General features: G+C 52.2%; 1 protein-coding gene across 18 annotated transcripts; it reads right to left on the bottom strand.

The window, feature by feature from the left end:
- Window positions 1-842: 842 nt before the first annotated feature.
- Window positions 843-19,916, bottom strand: HDAC6 (histone deacetylase 6). 18 transcript variants are annotated; one of them, XM_067723607.1, is made up of 29 exons: window positions 19,771-19,916; window positions 18,605-18,727; window positions 18,392-18,520; window positions 18,168-18,256; window positions 15,927-16,011; window positions 15,798-15,838; window positions 14,742-14,838; window positions 14,498-14,595; window positions 13,404-13,508; window positions 13,211-13,279; window positions 9,482-9,608; window positions 9,320-9,385; window positions 9,169-9,228; window positions 9,001-9,090; window positions 8,370-8,476; window positions 8,213-8,280; window positions 7,798-7,969; window positions 7,576-7,704; window positions 7,236-7,404; window positions 6,792-6,925; window positions 6,192-6,260; window positions 5,890-6,082; window positions 4,252-4,401; window positions 2,753-2,927; window positions 2,176-2,642; window positions 1,988-2,092; window positions 1,708-1,854; window positions 1,482-1,610; window positions 843-1,266 (listed from the first exon to the last, which is right to left on the bottom strand). In XM_067723607.1, exons 2-29 carry the CDS (start codon window positions 18,695-18,697, stop codon window positions 1,198-1,200), a joined length of 3,432 nt encoding a protein of 1,143 aa, XP_067579708.1. In that variant the 5' UTR covers window positions 18,698-18,727; window positions 19,771-19,916; the 3' UTR covers window positions 843-1,197. The 18 variants fall into 18 exon arrangements, 17 of the variants coding, with proteins under 17 accessions (XP_067579708.1, XP_067579713.1, XP_067579711.1 ...); XM_067723612.1 differs by lacking the exon at window positions 19,771-19,916 and adding an exon at window positions 19,601-19,737 and having other exon boundaries at window positions 18,605-18,751; XM_067723610.1 differs by lacking the exon at window positions 19,771-19,916 and adding an exon at window positions 19,601-19,730.
- Window positions 19,917-20,193: the final 277 nt, after the last annotated feature.

Genomic DNA, 20,193 nt, shown 5'->3' on the forward strand with positions numbered 1-20,193 from the left:
CTCAAGTGGGCTTTTTGGTAGCGTGGGAGAGAGTTGCGTCCGGTCCTGGAGGGAGAGAGTTGCAGAGGAGGGGTTATTTTGTAAAGGCAGAAAGAACCTGATTTGAGATGGACGTGTTCCAAGCTACACCATTTTGTAGACTCCCTTGCAGCTATGGCAGTCATGTGACACAATTCTGACCAATAAAATGTAAGCAGGAGTTGTGAGGGCAGGGGCAACCACAATGCTCCTTCAAAATGGATGACTGAGCTGACCCTTCCCCGTCCCATTCTCCTCTTCTTGATTGGGTGGGGCTCTGGTGGTCATCTTGGGGTCAGAGGGTGGCCATGAAGAAAAGTCCAGGAAACCTCAGCCCAGACTCCTTTGAGTTGCCAAAGCAATTCTCATTATGTGGGAGAAATAAAACCCTAAAATTATCCCACAATTCCCCACCCTTGGTCAGTGGTAGACACTCCTTCCCCCAGGAAGCTACCCATGACGACCAAATCCAAGTATGTTAAACCTGGACCCCCCAACCCCCAATCAAGACAAAGACAGATGAAGACACGGAGGCCTAATGAAGACACTTCATGATAGTTTTCTTGCCTTCCCAGCCCAGGGTGTAGCTGGGACTGGCTGTGAGGCTCCTATTTCTAAGGCAGGAGCTCATTTTCTCACAGATTCCCACCATTTAATCTCTTATGGAGCCAGCCAAACTGCTTGCTCTATTTCCAGTTAGTTTTTGGATGAGCAGGGGGTTGACCTGATAAAGACCCACACCCTCATTCCTTCATTACTCATCAGCCCTGTTGGCCAGGAGGGTGAGCTTCTTTACCCACTCAAGATTAAAAGCTTTCTCCAAGTTTTGTAATAGCTTGTACTTTATTACATATGCAACCCCGCCATACCTGCCAGTTGATCCCCCTCCCCTCCAAAGTATCATCTTTATATCAGCCCCCTCTTGGGGTCACTGAGCTGCTCCTCTTGCCTTCTGGAGCAGAGTAGATGGAGTCCCTTGAGCAGGCAGTGGGAGATCTATAATTGATCACAGTCCTCTTACAAATATATACACTTAAATCAGCACCCTGGGGGAGTTGTAAAGGGTCTTCAGGATGGGATGGAGTGAGGCTACCCCTCATCAAAGGTATAGCTTGGAATGAACTAAGGCTGGTCTATCTTGGGTCTCAGAAGGTGAAGAAGAGGAGCACACTCTGGGATTTAGTGTGAGTGGAGCATGTCCTCCCCAAACTTGTTCTGGTGGGCGATGTTCTTCACAGCTAGGAGAGCCTGAGGAGGAGGCAAGAGAGGGGAGGTAAGAGTGAGCACCCCTCTACCTCAGCCAGGAGGCTACCCCCACTCCAGCCCTCAACCGCCCTGTCTCTTGGCCTATCCCACATGCAGAAGGGTCTCCATTCGCCCCTTATGCAATCACAAAAGGTGTGGGGGGGCAGGGGGGAGTGTGAGTGAGTGTGCACACATTAGAGGGTCTGCCCAGGGCCCACCTTGTGGTGAACGTAGGCCTGACAGTGGTAACACCAGGTAGACAGGTCGGCGTAGCTGAGTACCAGCGGGTGTCCCGAGCCTTCATGGTGTTGGAGCATATGGGCATTGATGTAACGACTGCAGTAGACCTGAGGTTGGGGAGCGAGCATTGGGTGGGGAATCAGCACCCACCTGTGGTTTGCTCCTGGGCCAACCTCCACCCTATCCCTTTCCTCGGCTGCATACCTGGTAGCAAGACAGACACACCCAGTTCTCCTGGAGGGCTCCACAGTCCTGACAAGGTTGGGTCACATCCAGGCCTGCTTCAGGTACAGGGCATACTGCCACCAAATGGGGACACCAGGGCAGTGGTGTTACAGCATAAAACATGGCCTGGGGGTGGGTGAAACTGAGTAAGGTAGGGACTCCACCTCCCCATTATATGTCCCTATAGCCCATGATCCTACGTGGAGGCACAAATGGGCATGAGAAGGAAGCCACTGTTCTAGCCTCTCCCAGAGCTCACTTGGTCAGTGTCAGCATGGTCTCCAGTGACATGCATCAGTACTGACTCATTCATGTCCTGACCTCCAGCTGCCTCTCCTAGTAGCTCCTCCTCTTCTGGGGGTTCCTATACACACAGAGATAAGAGATGAATCCGGGAGGCCTGATTCTTGTCCCTTCTTCCCCCTACCTGGGTGTGGTGGGCCTTACCTGTGCCTTGTCTAGTTCCAAGGTCCTGAGATTTCCAGTCAGTTTACTGGGGGATATCTGGGTTGTGGCTCCTCGCATGGGTGACGCTGGAGGAGTCTGATTGTCAGTGCATGAGGCTGGAGGGCTTTGGATCAGCTCAGCTCCCCCCACAGCCTCCTCCGAGGTGGTCTGGTCCAGCGTGGCATCCCCCGTGGCTGCCTCTGAGGTGGCCTGGTTCAGCGCAGCAGCTCCTCCCATGGCTGTCTCTGATGACTGGTCCTGAGTGAACTCCATCACAGCTGTCTCTGACGTAGTCTGGCCTGGAGTGGACTCTTTCACAGATGTTGCTGAGGTGGCCTTCCCTGTGCCTGCCTCCAGAATGTTCCCTTCTGGCATGGTCATCCCCTTGGCTGACAAAGGATTGGCTGCCTGGGGTGCCTTCTTGTTGATCAACTTAGAACTGGAGGGTCCCTCTTTATCTTTGACCTCTGGAACCATGGAAGGGAGATCCTTGAGTGTGGGTGCTATCCCTTCTCCCACCTCTAATCCCTGCCCTCCCCTGAGCCCCCACTGCCCGCAGTTCCCCTCACCCACTCACTTGTGACCCGCAAACTGCACCAGTATCTGCGATGGACTTGGATGGTCTCGGAGATCGAGGCCAGGGCCCCTGACAGTGGGGGCCGCAGCAGGGTCAGCAGGGGTGGCGGGTCCCCAAGGAGGGAGTGGGTGCAGGCGGCCATGGACTCCGAGATGGATGTCAGGTTATAACCACCCTTTGTTAAGGAAAAGAGGAGGGAAAGGTATGATGAGGGGGGTCCTCAGAGAATTTGGGAGATGAGATGTCCTGCCTCCCAGTCTCCCCTTGGGGTCCTGCAAGTCTGGAGGGTAGGTACTGGGGACAAGTAAGTAGAACCCACATCTGTCAGATGGACAGCGCCCACTATGTGAGGTGGTTGTTGAGGGGGACAGAATTGTGACATAAAGTGCAAGATAATAATAACCACAAGAATGACAGTACTGATGGCAACATTAGTAAGCGCTGACGTTCATTAAGTGCTTGCTGTGTGCTAGACCCTATTCTAAGCACTGAATCCTCACAACCGCATGTGCTGAATCCGTGCAGGAACCTGCCTTCACAGTATGGGAACCCCTGGCTCTACCCACAGAAGGCGCTGCCCTGCCCTGGTACAGGAACAACTGGTCTTTCTCTCTATGTGAATCTGTATCCTGACCTGGTATGGGAACCCTCTTTTCTCACACTCTACAGGAACCCCAGTCTCTGCTCTTTTTCCAGATAAAGTAACTGCGGCTCACAGTGGTTAGATGACTTGTCTGAGGTCTTAACAGCTGGTAAGAGGCAGCACTGAGGTTGGAACCTGGGCTACCTGAGGAAAGGGTCCACCACCCTGCCCTGCCACAGGCAGGCCTGGGCACACAGTGGGACATCTTACCAGCCAATTAATCTCTCTGTGACTTATTGTCCTCATCTGTGAAGGAGTACAAATGACAGCACAGAAGGTTGCTGAGTGGGTTAAACTAATGTACGAACAACGCATAACCATAAGAAGCCACAGCTCTTGCACAGGGCTTACCATGTGCCAGGCACCCCTCCACGATTGGCCATCCACACCTTACAGACAAGGAAACTGAGGCACAGGAGGTGGGGGCACTGAGTACTTTACAAAAGGTCAGTGAATTTCCTTTGTCTCAGGATTTTGTTGGAGGTAGTTCAAGTAGAGGTAAAAAGTAAAGACTCTGGAGCCAGGCTGCCTGGGTTCAAGGCCTGGCTCCGTCATTATTAAATGTGTGACCTCCAGCTAGTCACCGCAGCTCTCTGTACCTCAGTTTCCCTGATCTTGAGAGAGGAAAATGATGAGGTCAGTAGACCTTACCTCACAAGGCTGCTTTGTTAAGTAAATGCATTAATAATGCACGTAAAGTGCCAAGAAGAGTGTCTTGTACATAGTGAGTGCTCAATTAAAGTTGCTAATGCTGGTGTTATTACTAATGCCCACTGTGTGCCCACAACCCCAGGTGGGGACATCCAAGTCTTCCCGACCACCCTCCCACCGCAGGAAGAGGGACCGAGACAGCTACCTCTAGGACAAGGATAATGCGGCCATTGGCCAGGCCCATCAGCAGGTGGGTGAGGTGGGCATAGCCCTCAGGCGACACCTGGCAGCTGCCCAGTGGGTCCCCCCGGGCAGCATCGAAGCCAGCTGAGACCAGCACCAGTTCTGGGTTAAACTGAGGCAGGGAGAGAAGAGACACATGAGCATGAGGGTGGGGGCGTGGGGAGGCAGCAGTTCAGGGAGACCTAGAGACACAGACAAGGACAAACGAAGACATGGCAATGCAAGTCAGAGAGATGGAGACATGGGACCTGGAGCCCGGGAGACACAAGACCAGAGCCCTGAAAATAGGGAGGGGAGGACATGGAGACACAAGAGAGATTCAGAGACGTGGACACATCAGACACAGATTTAGAGACCCGAGATACAGAGATATGGAGATGTGAGAAACAGACGGACAGGGTCATGAAGCAGAGTTGTGAGATGTGGAGACTCATGTCAAGAGATAGTGACATGAGACGGAGAGATATGTCCTCACATACACACCCAAGGGTGAGACCAAGAGGCACACACTCCCCTCCCTGGGTCAAACATGGGACACATGGGCACAACACAGGGTTTTACACACATGGTACCAAAGAAAGGTGCACACGTTTCCATCACAGAAGATGACAACACAGGTGCCACACACAGAAGATGGTCACATACAGTCACATACACCCACACACAATCAGACAGTCTCACACAGACCAGACTATACATAGTACTAGTCACACACGCACACACAGTTTCTCAGAGGGAACAGTAATCCACAGCTACCCCTGCACAAACACAATCATACACATGCCACCACCACAGTCACAATAGTCACATGTGCTGTTGCACCCACAGGAGGTGGTCGCTTGCACATGGTCACACACACTATTTCATAGAGTTACACACACACAGAGATAGTCACAGCCAACTGTGCACAGACACACATACACATCTGAACACGCATGTCTGCACAGAGGTCACAGAGATGGCGCTCACTTTCATCTACCCTCAGAGTTAGTCATGTACACATGATTTGCCACACATACACACAGTTTACACACGGAGGAGGCAGTTACCTACAGCCACTCACACAGAGTCAGGGAAATGTATATAGGCCATAGGAGAGAGAGATGACTGTCACACACAGCCTTCCACATGCAGAAAGTCACACACTGGCTGTCAGAGAGAGCAATGTCAATGACGTACAATATCACATCCACCACACAGAGCAGCGGTAGTGACAAATAGCTCCCCGTGCAGAGTTTCACACGTGCTCGAACCCCTCTCCACCTGGCACGTGCAGTTCCACAGAGATGGCAGTCACATGGGCAGTCACACACAGATAGGCACTAGTGATGGTGTACACACAGGACAGGTGCACAGCCAGGCACGCCCCCAGGCAAGACCACCCCCGCACACTCCCAAGTCCTCACAGTTACACACAGAAGGCAGTCACATACAGCCACTGCACAAACATACCCAAAGGCCATCAGAGTCACATCCCCTCCCCCAAAGCCATCACAGCAGCCACCTGCAGGTCCTCTCACAGGATCAGTCACTGAGACATCGGACACATGCACGCCTGCTGCCACCCACACAGTCTTGTCACGTGCGTCCTAAATCGTACCTCATAGGCAATGGGAAGCACCAGACGATGCCAGGCAACCAGGTAGTCGGCGTCACCCAAGCGGGGCCCATTCCAGGCCACGTTGACGGTGTAGCCCGTGCCTGCAGCCTGACCTATCTGGCTGCTGGCGCCCTCGTCCCCCATAGGAAAGAAGGCGCCATGATCATAGCGGTGCAGAGAAATGTACAGCACGCTGCAGGAACACGGTGGGAAGGAGGGATGTGCCTGGTTAGCGAGGCACCCATGAGGCATGGCCCGCCCACCTCCCTGACCACACCCCACCCCCTGCCGCAGCCCCTCACCTGGGGTCCTCCTCAAATATGTGCTGAGTTCCATTACCATGATGGACGTCCCAGTCCACAATCAGGATCCTGAGGAGGGAGGGGACAGCTTCTCAGTTACCCCAGGACACTTGCCCCCTGGGGGAGGGCAGGGACTAGACCCCTGGAGTCTGTATGCAGGGGCATTTATTGTGGATGGGAGGACCCTGGGTCCCTGGGGAAAGCACTGGATAGCAGGCTTGTGGGTCCTATCAGAGTCCTAAGGGCTTCACTGTGGGCCCGAGCAAGTGCTCAGGGCCAGATCCCGGGCGTGGTATGGGTAAGTGCCAGGGGCTAGATTGTGGGTCTTTTGAAGGAAGCACCAGAGGCCGGACCCTGGCTTCTGTTGGGATAGTCATCAGGGCCAGAAATTCTGGGAAGGGGACCCTAGATGCTGTTTTATAAGCACGTGGTTGCCGCAATCTGGGGATCCTATCTGGGTAAGCACTGAAAGGCTAGATCCTTGGTCCTTTTCTGGAAGTGCTGGGCAATTGGACCCTTGGGTGGTTCAGGGTAACTTTGGGGGCTGTACTACAGGGCCTGCTGCGTAAGCACCAGGCGGTGGGGGCAGGGAGCACTTACCGCAGCGCACGCCCACTGACGGCCTGGGCATGGCGAGCAGCCACAGCCACAGAGTTGAAGAAGCAGAAACCGCAAGCGGCATCCCGCTCTGCATGGTGGCCGGGGGGACGCACCACAGCAATGCCATTCAAAACCTGGGGTAGGGACAGGGAACAAAGATTAGACCACCCACCCTCCCCGCTTTCCCTTCCCTTTCCTCTCCTCTTCCATCTCTCCTGTCCCTCTACTATTCCACCAGCTGCTAGGGGCCCCCAAGCCTGTAGCCCCCATCCCACTGGGTGCACTTCCCCAGGAGCCAGGCCTCTGGTGAGCTGGGATCTCCTCCCATTACATGCCCCCTTTCTTCAGGCCTGGCCCACCTCTCAGAGCCACCTCTTTCCCCACCCTCCACCCCCAGGACTTCCTCTCCTGGAGCCCAAGGTCCCCTCCCCAAAGTGCAGGCACCTCTCCTGCCAGCACAGCCTCCACCAGGCGGCAGGCGGCGCCAGCAGCCAGCTGCGCACAGGTGAAGGTGCTGGGGCAGATGTAGATGGAGTCATAGCTGGCGCCCTCGCGGTGCAGCTCCCGGGTCTTCATCTTCTCCGTGGCCCGCAGACGATCCACGTGCTCAGCACTGGAGGCACAGAGGGGGCACTCAAGGGGACAGCCAGGTAACTCTGTCCCCTCCACGTCCTCTCCTGTGTCTCGCAGCAGCTCCACGTAACAGAGGCAAGCCCAGGCTCCAGCCCCCAGGGTGGCTTGCGTGCTCTGAGGCCCCACCCCAACCGGGCCACAGGGGTCTGACCTGTGGCAGGTGAGCAGCTCAGCGTCCGTGGCTGGACGTGCGGGCAGGGCGAGACAGCGCCCGGCAAGACCCAACTCCTCCAGGTGGTGCATGATACGCTTGATGCGCTGAGGCGTCTCGGGGTGGTGGCTAGGAGTGGGGGAGTCGGAGGCAGGGCTTAGTGCGCTTGAAGTGGGGGCTCCCTCCCCTCCTCCCACTTAGCCCGGCTCTCTGACTGCATACTTGTCCCACAAGTTGTAGTGATCCATCATCTGTGGGTCATAGACCAGCCCTGTGCGAGCCTGCAGCACCGGCCACGTCAGGATTGGGAGCTCAGGGGGCTGCCATGGTCCCTCCGCCTCCTTCTCCTCCACATCGTCCCCCTCCACAGTGTCCTCCTCCTCCAGGGTCTCAGCTGCATGGGGAGGCCACATTCACCCTACTCCTACTCCCCCACCCTGGATCCCCTTAATACTCTGGAACTCAGTTTACCCAAACCTAAAAAGGGGTGGGAGGCCTGAAACCAGGGCCCAGTGAGAGAGGGCCTGACCCTCCCCCACCAAGGCATCGAGGAAAGTCAGAGTGGGGTCTGGAGGAGTCTCCTCCCACAGCTCCTTCCCTGCCCAACCCCCCACCCAGCGCACTCCCTGACAACTACCTGATCTCACGAAGACCTCCCAGAAGGGCTCAAGGGCTTCCAGAGCACAGGATATAGACGCCTGGGCACTGGAGGGCAAGGGAGAGGAAAATGTGACCAACTGGCCCCTGAGTGGGTAATGAGGGGCCTACTTCTCCCCTCCTCCACCTGGGCTCACCTCGGGCAAGGGGCGCCAGGGAACTCCAGCACAGGGCAAGGGTCTCCCAGAAGGGTGTGGAGCGAGGCGCTGACGCCCTCAGCCAGGGAGCGGAGGTTGTAGCCACCCTGGGAGAAGGAGTTCACATGAGGGAGGGCAGGAAAGAACCAGATGTTACCAGAGAAGAGTAGGGTGTTGTCAAGCAACAGGGCATTTTTTTTTTTTTTTTTTGGCTGTACACGGGCCTCTCACTGCTGTGGCCTCTCCCGCCGCGGAGCACAGGCTCCAGACGTGCAGGCTCAGCGGCCATGGCTCACGGGCCCAGCCGCTCCGCGGCATGTGGGATCCTCCCGGACCAGGGCACGAAGCCACGTCTCCTGCATCTGCAGGCGGACTCTCAACCACTGCGCCACCAGGGAAGCCCAAGCAACAGGGCATTTGAAGGCTGACTTCATTTCATGTGCTGGACAGTATTATGGGATGATTACTAGTATTCTAACGACCATTTTACATAAGGAAAGCAGAGGCACAGGGAAGCTGAGTGACTTAGGAGAGGTTGTTCAGCTAGTAAGTGGAATTGCTGGGACAGGACTGAAAGTTGTTCTTATGTCTTCCAGGATCCACGGGCTGAGAGACGAAGTGAGTCACTCACCTCCAGTGAGAGGATCAGCTTGCCTCCTGCCAGACCCATGAGCAGGTGGGTTAGCTGGGCGAACCCTGCCGGAGTGGCGGCCATCTCGCCCTGGAGGGACGAGGAGGGTCAGCCCTGCTCTGTGCGGCCCTCTTCTGCCCTCCTGCCATCCCAGTGCACCTGCCTTACCTTGGGGTCCCCTTGGAGGGCATCAAATCCAGCAGCTACCAGGACCAGCTGGGGCTGGAACTGAGAGGGAAGGAACTACATGAGGCCACCTGCCCTCACGGCCCTTCCCTCAACATCGCCTCTGCCCCAACACACCCCAGACCCCCAGGACCTCAAGGGAAACTGGCAGCAGGACGTGCAGGAAAGCGGCGATGTAGTCGGCATCTCGCATCCCCACCTGCAGACAGGGAGGCATGATGGGGACGTCCTGCCATCTGCCCTGAAGGGCAGGGGTGGGCCTCATTTTGGGGGCAAAGGGTGGGCAGATACTGACCTGGTTCCAAGGCACATTGATGGTGTATCCCTGGCCTTGGCCAAAACCTGTGGTGGACCAGTTGGAGGCTGTAAGGTGGGGCCAGAACCGACCCTGCTCGTAGCGGTGGATGGAGAAATAGAGGACACTAGAGGCAGAGAAAAAAAAGAGGTGGGGGTTGAGGAATCGGTCCCCCCAGAAACCCCCAACCCACAGCTACCACAGTTGACTCAACCATTCATTCATTCTCTCATTAATTTCCCCATGAATTCTTTAATTCATACATTCATTCATTCTTCCATTCAGTTGCCAGCTTATTCATCCTCTCATGCATTAATTCTTCCATTTATTTATCCATTACCTCACTCACTCATTCATTTGCTCTCTTACTGAAATTGCTCCCTCAGCAAACACTGCTGCCCCTCTCAGTGCCCACCCAGTTCTAGCTCTGACACCCTGAGAGCTATCAAGTCTATCCCACCCCCTAGGGCTCCTGACCCTGTGGGGGACTCTAGATCATGCTTGCCCACCCACCAGCAGGACAAACCCTGTGACACTGGAGGCCCACAGAGGCATGAGGCTCTTAGTTGGCGGGAGCCGGCTAAGGCTGAAAAGAACGCCAGGCAAGGCTAGGGAGCTTAGTATTTTCCCTGAAGGAAGTGGGGAGACTCAGGGCCTAGGGGTTAGGAGGGGTGGGACTTGGTTCTGTACATGGAGCTGGAGTGGGGATGCTGGCTGGGGCTCCATGAGGCCAGTGAGGGGGCAATTCCTTGTCTCCAATACCTTACAGGCTACCTCTACTATTTCTTCTATTTTCTAGGTGAGAAACTGAGCACTCAGAGCAGTGAGGGGGGCTGACACAGAACAGATACTGAAAAGACACAATGGTATATGTTCTGATAGTAAGCCAAGTAGGAGGGCTTGATTCTGACTGAGGCGATCAAAATGAGTATCTCTCATCCATCCTTCCATCCATCTGTTCATCCACCCCCTGCCTTGTTCCAGAAAGGACTTAAGGCGGCATTTTCTTCCTTTTTTAGGGAAATGCAAGAAATAGTGGTAAGCAATAAATCTAGACAAACTTAACAGTCACATTTTAATAAATGTTGATAATATAGTTGTGAAATTAAATGCAATTGGTATACAAGGATTTTTGGAATTGGGGGATAAAGACCATGTGAAAGCTCTGGTCTTGAGGAGATGGGAGATGACTGTTTTACTTTTTTTTTTTTTTTGACTGTTTTACTTTTGACTCTAACAGATAAACATACAGTAGAACATAAATATTATCATCAGGAAAGATAGGAATAAAGAAAAGATTTGAAGAAAGTCCACCCCACAAGAGAGCCACCAAAGCCAACAAACAGAAGAACTAACACCCAAGGAAATTAAGTTTATAAAGCAAATAGAAGGAGATTTTAAAATAAGTTCAACTGACTTCCAGTAAAAGAATGGTGGACTGATAGCACAGGTATACCTCCTCATTATCCTACAATCCTAGTCAAAAGATAGTAAAGGAATTTTAAACAAATATCAACCCAGGAAGACAGAAAGTGGGAGAAAGGATGTCAGACAATTAGAGACTTCAACACATCTCTGGAAAGTAGTCTGAGGCTCCAGGGGCCACAGCAGGCCCTCTCCCATGCTGAACAGGTTGGGAAGTCACCCAAGACAATCTGAGGTTTCCCTTCTGGAGAAGTCAAGCACAGATCCAGGTCAATGCTCACAAAATCAATTCTGAATAGCCAATTCACTGAATAACCAATTCACTAAATTTACTTGTTTCTTTTAACTACTAAGCTTTAGTTTACTAAATGAATTCTTGTTAATTTTCTTAGGCATAATAACAAGAATTCCTTAATATCATTAATCATTCTTTTTCGTTTTAAAAGTGCATTGGAGGCAATAGCTGTGTTATTTTGTGGATATATGACTATATGCATAGATATGAAGAATTGTGAATATATTCAATGCATTCTTTATGAATAAGAATGTATAAATGAAAAAAATCTATCCATGACCTTCAATCTCCCAGCTCCCCATCTCTCAATCTCTTAACTCCATCAGGAGGGTCCTGGCTGGAGACAAATTGGATAGCCCTTAAAATACTATTATGAAGACAAGGAAAACAACTAAACTAAAGCTTAGTAGAGCATAAACACAGAGAGGAAGAAAGTGCTCTTGAAGCTTAAAAGAAGGAATGGAAGGTAAAGTTGAGGAAATCTCCCAGGACACTGAGCAAAAGGAAAAAAGAGACAGAAGACATGAGATAAAAAATAAGAGACACAGAGGATCAACCCAGGAAGTCTAACATCTGACTAACAGAGAGACCAGAGAGGACACAGTAGAAGAAATCATCAACAATCTAACAGAAGAAAACTTCTGAGGATTTAAGAAAGGCATGAGTCTTCAGATGTAAAATATCTACCACTGGTAAGCAGAATGAGGGGCAGGGTGAAAATTCACAACACCAGGGATAATAGAACCTAAAACCTCCCAGAGAGGAAAATATATCGGAAAGGAATGAAAATCAGACTGACATCTAGACATCTGTCAGCAACACTGAATGGTGGAAAATAATAAAGCAATGTCTGGAGAACAACCAACCTAGATTAGATAATGGGCCACAGGAGCTCAGGAACCATGAGAATAAGTGGAATTTATGCAGTCAATTCAATAAAAGGCTGGATAAAACAGCAACTATTTAGTAGTGTCCCCTACTGACAAGGATGGGCTCAATCACTTTCTGCAGGAAGGGTAAGGTGGTTCTCTTTCTGGAGGGAAGTCTGGCACTAGATTCTAGACTTTCAAGCACAGTGACCCTCTGACGAATTGGAAATTCATCCTACAGATATACTCAGAGGAGTATAAAATTATACATTTACCAGACTATTCACTGTAGAATTATCTGTAGAGCAAAGACTAGGAAGACCTATAAACGTCCTGGGGTTAAATGGCCAAAGGTATAGCCATACAATGGAACACTGTACAGCTCTTACAAAGAACGAGATGCTTTTCAGAGGAACTAACATGGAGAGGTGTCCAAACCATGCTGTTAAATGCAAAAAGCAAGTTGTTGAAAAAATGTAGTGGTAGTATGTTAATAATAATAATGATAATGATGAATATTCGTACATCTACAGGAAAAATTCTGTAACTATCAACAGTTACTTTTGACGTGATAAGAATTACAGGAGACTCACTGCTTTAGACGTTTTGATATTTAATTTTTTTGTTTGATTTATGGCCATGCCATGTGGCTTATAGGATCGCAGTTCCCCGACCAGGGGTTGAACCCCAGCAGAGGCAGTTAAAGCCCGGAATACTAACCACTAGGACACCAGGGAACTAACTCCCTTTAATTTTTTAAAGAAATAAAATTTGCAGTATTGTCATAATCGGAAAACATAAAGTAGTAATTTGAGGTTCACTCCAGCTCCAGGATAAATTGGTGAACGAGATCTCCAAGCATTTGTAGGCTCAAATCTCGTCTCTTCAACTTCTTCTCTCTATGACCTCTTAACCTGTAAGCCTCAGTTCCCTGATCTGTAAAATGGGGAACCCAACAGTCCCTGTCTCAGAGTGAAATTAAGAGACAGCAGACACACAGAGGGCAGTACCAAGCCTGTTGCCAGGGCAGGCCCAACAAATGTGAATGCTTCCCCTTCCCTCCTGGGCCCCCTCTGGCTGCGCCTGTAAAGGTGGCGGGTGGCTGGGAGTCTAGCATCTAGGGTGGTACTCCGGGCATACCTGGGGTCTTGGTCAAAGGTGAACTGTGTTCCTTGACCGTGGTGCACATCCCAATCCACGATAAGGACCCTGTGAGTGAGAGAGAGGGGGGCACTATGTAAGAAGATCAAGGAGCATCTAGGGGAAGTGCCTAGACCAAGATACCCAACCCTGTGCCACCCTCATTACATCCGCCCTGCTGCTTGCTGCTGACCTCTGAATGTCATGCTTCTGTTGAGCATAGCGGGCAGCCACAGCCACGTGGTTGAACATGCAATACCCGTCCATGAGACTGTGCTGGGCATGGTGTCCAGGAGGCCTGGGAAGGGCAGGGAAGGCCACAGATTGATGGTGGTGAGGGGTCCTCCTCTTCAGAGATGGACTCTTCCCTGCTCTCTAATCCTGGACCACCAACTCCCCCAGTGCCGATGCCTGCACATCTGCCAGGAACTGAGTAATTGGGTCCCTCAGATCCTCACCCCCAGTCTACTCTTCTCTCTCTGAAGGAATTTGATAATGCTCATTAAAATTATCAATGCATACACCCTCATACCAAGTCCTTCTGCTCCTGGGGACTTAGTCCACAACCTATATAACAAAAAGGGTGAAATAACATGTTTATAAATGGATGATATTTGGTGCAGCATTTTTTGGAAACAGCAAATGATTGGAGAGAACCAAAATGCCCAGTGGTAGCAGGCAGGTTAACTTACTGTGCATTTGTATAATGGCGTTCTACATGGGTCTAGGCTATACACTGTTAAGAGAAAAGCTTTCCAAGATATATAAGTGAAAAACGCATGATACAGGGAGTGTGTCGAGTGCTACCATAATTTGTGGCTAAAAAAGGGGAGGTAGGAGAAAAGCTACGTCTTCTGCATTTCATCACTTCTGAGATGCCAATGATGAGAAGATGTACTGTGATTTTACATGCCAATAACAAAGCAGAAAATGCTGCCAAAGGAATTCTGAGACACCGTTGTTTATAAGATGCATCTGGATTTCAAGATGTTTCAAATATGAAAAAAATATACATCTTAGAATCAACAAAATATGGTATTTATTCCATGAAAGGCACAGAATATTTCTGGGAGGACACAAGAGTCGTTGGTGACAGCGACTGCCTCCAGGAGAGGAAGCAGGTGTCTGGAGACGGGGGTGGGGAGGACTTTTACTTGTACCGGACCCCCAACCTTTTTTAACATTTGATTCTTGAACCATGTGAATATACTTCCCATACCATTACCTTTTACATTTGAGAAAGGAATTTTTTGTAAAGTAAAAAAGCCTTATGCTAGTGGGTCCTACCTGATGATCGCCATGCCATTCCGGATCTCAGCCCTCAGGACTGCATCCACCAGCCTGAGGACGGAGCCTGAGGCCAGGCAGGCGCAGGTGTATGAGTTCTGGAGAGACAGTGGGGAGCCAGAGAGGGAGTGAGGGAGATAGCAGCCCTGTCCACTCAGCTGCCCCGCTCCAAGGTGGGGTGGATGTAGGGATGGGGGACCCCGGGATTGCCACCACCCTCTGCCCTCACAGTTCTCATCCATACCGGATGCAGATAAACTGAGTCATAGGTATCTGCTAGGACACGGAGTTCCCCCTCATTCATGTACTGGGTCGTCTCCATCAGATCAATGTATTCTAGACTGGGTACATAGATGGGGGATGGGATTCAGGGGCCCGCCTCCCTCCCTGGCCCTGAACCAGGGCCCTATCCCCTTCCCAGCTGAGTCCTCCATGCACCAAACCCCTGGACAAGTCAGGCCTCCTCAACTGTCAATCCAGGGAATAGCTGGGATGTAGGATACCTTCCCTGCTTCTTCCCCAGCCTGCCTCATTTCCAGTAACAACCCTTGCCCTCTACTCTGGCCACATCAAATCCTACCTCCAGGTCTTTTTTTTTTTTTTTTTTTTTTGCGGTACGCGGGCCTCTCACTGTTGTGGCCTCTCCCGTTGCGGAGCACAGGCTCCGGACGCGCAGGCTCAGCGGCCATGGCTCACGGGCCCAGCCGCTCCGCGGCATGTGGGGTCTTCCCGGATTGGGGCACGAACCCGTGTCCCCTGCATCGGCAGGCGGACTCTCAACCACTGCGCCACCAGGGAAGCCCAGTACCTCCAGGTCTTTGACCAGACAGTTCCAGCTGTCTGCATCTCCCTTTCCTCAGCCTTCTGTTTCATGGGACTCATTCTTTTTCTCCTCTTAAAGCTCAGCTAAGATACCCCCTCTGCCACACTAACTTTCCTTGAGCCATACCACATCAGGACTCTTACTCTGGGTTCCTTCAGCCCCCTGGGGGAACCCCCTGATCACTCTGTCCACATATCCATCATCTGTTTACACATCAGATTATAATAACAAAAAAAGCTCATCAGGGACTGATGATATGTCAGGCACCATTCTAAGCACCCGACACATATCAAGCCCTCCTGAGGAGCTCATGTTTACTAGCCCCCAAGTTACAGGTGATGACACTGAGATTCAGAAAGGCTCAGTGACTTGCCCAAGACCACAGAGCCCATGACATTCCTTCCCAAAGCATCTGGCCTGCCCTGGTTGGCCCAGGGCAGCCTCCTCCCCATCCCTACAAGGCCCCTAAGCCTTCACCTGTGAACCAACATCAGCTCCTCCTTTTCGGCAAATCGGGCCTGGGGAGACATGAGGAATAAAGTGCTAAGGCTCAGGCTGTCCCACCAGCTGCTGCCCTCTGCCCAGGATGTCGGCTGGGGGACTCACCTGAAAGGACACACAGCGATCCAGGAGGCCCTCCTGGATCAGATGCTCCTTGATGGCATGGAGCCGCTCAGGGCCTTCAGGGAAGCTGGGTTGACAGAGATACAAATACAGATATAGATACAGATATATATGACACTGGTGAGCACCACATCTGTTTCTGCACATCTTCCCCATCTGCCCTTCCACAGCTGCTGACGCATGAAACTTTGGAGTCATCCCTGGCGTCTGTTGGTCTCTGTTCTCATGATATATGCAGAGCCTGGCCCTCTCCTATCACCCCCACTGCTGCTACCATAATCTCTCGCCTGGGCTATTGCACTCAGCTGGCCTCCCAGCTTCTGCCCTTGCTCCCCCAACAGTCCTTTCTCTGCACAGCAGCCCAGACACTGGTTAAAACTCAAATCAGGTCACATCCCTCCTCTACTCAAAAACTTCTCCTGGGGCTTCCCTGCTGGCGCAGTGGTTGAGAGTCTGCCTGCCGATGCAGGGGACAGGGGTTCGTGCCCCAGTCTGGGAAGATCCCACATGCCGTGGAGTGGCTGGGCCCCTGAGCCATGGCCGCTGAGCCTGCGCGTCCGGAGCCTGCGCTCCGCAGTGGAAGAGGCCACATCAGTGAGAGGCCCGCGTATCGCAAAAAAAAAAAAAAAAATTCTCCTGGCTCCCAGCTCACTCAGGGTAAAAGCCAATGTCCTCCCCATGCCCCAGAAGGCCCTTGACGACCTGCCCCATCCCCTCTTTGACCCCTATCTCCTACTGCTCTCTCCATCACTCACTGCTTCTCCTACACTGGGCTCCTCCCTGTTCCTCAGTCAAACCAAGTACGTTTCCACTAGCTCTTCTTCCTGCCCAGGACAATTTTCCCCCAGATGCCTCCATAGCTCACTCCCTCACCTCCTTCAGATCCCTGCTCAGATAGTAAGGCCTTCCTTGATCATCGTATTTAAAACTGAAGAGTCCCCTCCACTGCACTTTCTGCTACTCTCCCTCCCGCTTCAGTGTTTCTCCACAGCACTTCTCTTTCTAACACACTTTATCACTTGCTTTTTCCTTGTTTACTATCTGTCTCCCTCCTCTAAAATGTAATCTCCACAAAGGCAGGAGTTTTGTTTGTTTTGTGCACTGCCTGTCCCTAGCGCCTCAGGAGACGGTAGATATGTATTCAATAATGAAGTCTTTTGCCATCCTGAGTCTTCCACTGGGATAGGGGAGATAGATACTAAACTAGTAAACATATAAGTATAATAATGGACAAACAATGGCATGGGCTAGGAATATCTTGATGCTCAGGTGTGGGGGAAGGGGAGTGGCTAGGCAAAGTCCTCTCGGAGGGTCTCCTTGAGATGTGAATGTTAACTAGGAGACAAGTAGGTAGAAATGAATCTCTGGAAAAGGGATTGGCCAGGGTAAAGGCCTGAGATGAGAGAGTGCCTCGCATGTTGGAAGAACAGCAAGGGGATCAGTGTGTGTGAAGTGAAGCAAAGCGAATGAGGGGGAGGATTGGCTGACGAGGTCACCGTGGTGATATGGAGCCAGATCACATGGAACCTTAGAGGCCAGGATGAAGAATTTGAACTTTACCTTCAGGGTAACACCCTGCCTTTGAAGGACTTTAAGAGAGAGAATATCATCTCGTACATATTTTTTTAGGCTGTTGTGTGAAGAACAGGAAGCAGGGGTGAGGGTGGAAACAGGGAGGCCTCTGCAAGTCTAGGTGAGTGATGATGGTGGTGGCAGTGGAGGCGGTGAGGAAAGGTCAGATACTGAATACATTTCAAACACAGAGCCAAAAGAATTTGCTGATGGATTGTAATGTGTGACTGAATGGGAAGTGTAATTCTTCCATTTCAGCACAAACATCCCTTCTTCAAGGAATCCTTCTGGGAACCCTGGATGCTAGTCTAGGGTCCTCTATTAAACACTCTTGAAAGCTCTGGTCTTAGGTCCTCCTTCATTAAACACCTCACACTGCTGATGGCGGTTTAGTGACCTGCTCTCCTACTCATCTGTCAGCTCCCTGTCGGTCTTGTCTGACACATTTGTATCACCATCTCCGGCACACAGAAGGCACTCAATAAATGTTTGTTGGCTAAATGAAAACAACCCATTCAAGGCTGAGCTCCATCTCCCTAAATCATCTGCTTCCATTCTCTAGGCTAGATTAAGACAGGATTCGTTCTTCTAATGTGCTCTAAGTGTTTGTCTTTGTATGGCTTGGGTATGGCCTGGAGGAGCCAGCCTCACCTGTCATCCCAGAGGCAGTGGAATTCATTTAGCTGCTCATCGAACACCAAGCCAGTGCCAGACAGTGTCCTGGCCTCCCGGTTCAGATCCTGCAAGGAAAAAAAATGGGAGAGACTGATGCACTGAGGGCCTGAGTCAGAGGGAGCATCCCACACTGTCCAGGATGGAGAAGCTCAGGGTTTTGATTGTCACAGGAGGTTAAATTGCGGCCAGGCCCCTCTCACCAGCCCTTGCAGCCCCACGACTAGGTCTTGCTCGGCTGCTTGACTAAGCTTCTTCATTCTGCCTTTCTTCTTTACCTCCGCTAGATTGGGGCTGGAGCGGAGTACGGCACCCTTTTTAACACCTCGCTTCTGCCAAACAGAGAGAAGGGTCAGAGTCCAACGCACGGTCCGCTGCTCCCCCTCCCCCTCATCAGGGCAGGTCTGGGGTCTCACCGAGGTGACGCTGGAGTCGTGGGCGGGGGGATGGGGATTGTGCCTAGTCCTTCGCTGTCTGGTTGTGGTGGAATCCTGGCCGGTGGAGGTCATGGCTGGGGAGACTTCACCCCTCACGCGTTTCTTGGGGGTGGGGTGGAGGTGACTCTGAAAGGGCCCAACGCCCTGAAAACCCTACATCCCAGCCCTTCCCAGGCCCCGCCCCCTACGCTAGTCTCTATCCCTTTTGCTATCTATTCCACACCACCTTCTAAACTCTGCCTCTGAAGGCTCTCTCCCTCCAGCAGGGTGTCCATTCTACCTGGTCCCGCCCATTCCACTAGGCTCCACCCCTTTAACACTATTCTTTCTCCTTTCAAAGTCTTGCCCTTTCACAGAGCAATTAACCCCCTGGCTCAGTCCGTTCTAGAGCCTTCCCTTTTCAGCTAATCACCGCCCCTTCCGCTCTGTCAAGCCCCATTCCCAGACCCTTTCATTCCTCAAAGCCTCGCCCAGACCCCACCCCTTCTCAAACCTGCCCATTCCAGCCAATCTCCCGGGATAATCACCCACTCTTTCACTCAGCCAGACCCAGCCAGGGCCCCAACTCCACCCTTAACGATCCACTTAACTCCACCCCTTTTCGGCCCGACCGGCACCTTCCACTTGGCTAGATCCCGCCCCTAACGTTTCAACAAGCCCAGCTCCTCAGGGGACTGCCCCTTTCCTTCCACCAGGCCCCACCCCCTACCCAGGCCCAATCCCTAACGCCTCACCAAGCCCCTTCAGCCAGTTCCGAGCCACCTCCCGCTAGCCCCTCCCCCTTCCCGCCCCCGCCGTCGACGCGGGCGCAGCCCCTTTTTCAAACTCCGCCTTTGGCTTACGCCTCAAAATTCCCTGAGCACCCTCTTTTCCGTTGGGCCGGGGCTCTCTACAGCCCGCCCCAATCCCTCCCACACTGGGGGTCTTGCCGCAAGGCCGCGCCCCTCGTGCGGGCCACACCTGCCGCGAACTCACAAACTGCGGGTCTGCGCGAGAGCTGGCGTCGCAGGCCGTGCTGCGTCTGTATGAAGCGCGCGCCAGCGGCTGGACGATGCGCTCGGGGTCAACCTCGCCCCTCCCCCAGCCACCGCCGCTGTCGTTCTGGCGGCCATGGCCGCCGTCCCTCCGTCCCTGTCAAGTGTTACCTTAGGAGCCCTCCGGACCGGCGCCAACTGTACCGTGCGATTAACTCAAGAGTGCAAGCAAGCAAGGCCGTTAGAAAGGGGCGTCTTCTCTCCTCCCAGTGGCTTCCCGCGGGACGCGCCGTGATGACGTAGTGAGGGCGGGCTGGTGGGCCTGGAGCGCGGTGGGAAGTGGACAAGGCTGGTGGCGGCCAAAATGGGAGTGGTGATGTTAATAAATGTGAGGATTTTCTGAGTTCATATTCGCTAAGGTGGTACACAGGAAGCACTCACCAAATGTTAGCTATTAATATTCTGCCGGGAAAATGAATGGTGGAGCGGAAGGAGTCTTAGTAGAGGCAAATAACTGTGATGATAGCAAGTAATATGTGACAGGCATTGTCGCAGGCCACAATTCTATGAGGTAGTTCCTTAAAGCTGTTTTGA

Source organism: Pseudorca crassidens, chromosome X, assembly GCF_039906515.1.
Source record: "Pseudorca crassidens isolate mPseCra1 chromosome X, mPseCra1.hap1, whole genome shotgun sequence".
Lineage (NCBI taxonomy): Eukaryota > Metazoa > Chordata > Mammalia > Artiodactyla > Delphinidae > Pseudorca > Pseudorca crassidens.

Bases quoted from the DNA above. Each gene is read 5' to 3' on its own strand.
- HDAC6 (XM_067723599.1), bottom strand. From the start codon at position 18,697: ATGACCTCCACCGGCCAGGATTCCACCACAACCAGACAGCGAAGGACT. The intron at 14,596-14,741 runs GTATGGATGAGA...CTGTCTCTCCAG, and splicing joins ACTCAGTTTATCTGCATCCG to AACTCATACACCTGCGCCTG. The intron at 7,405-7,575 runs GTCAGACCCCTG...CTGTGCCTCCAG, and splicing joins GAGCTGCTCACCTGCCACAG to TGCTGAGCACGTGGATCGTC.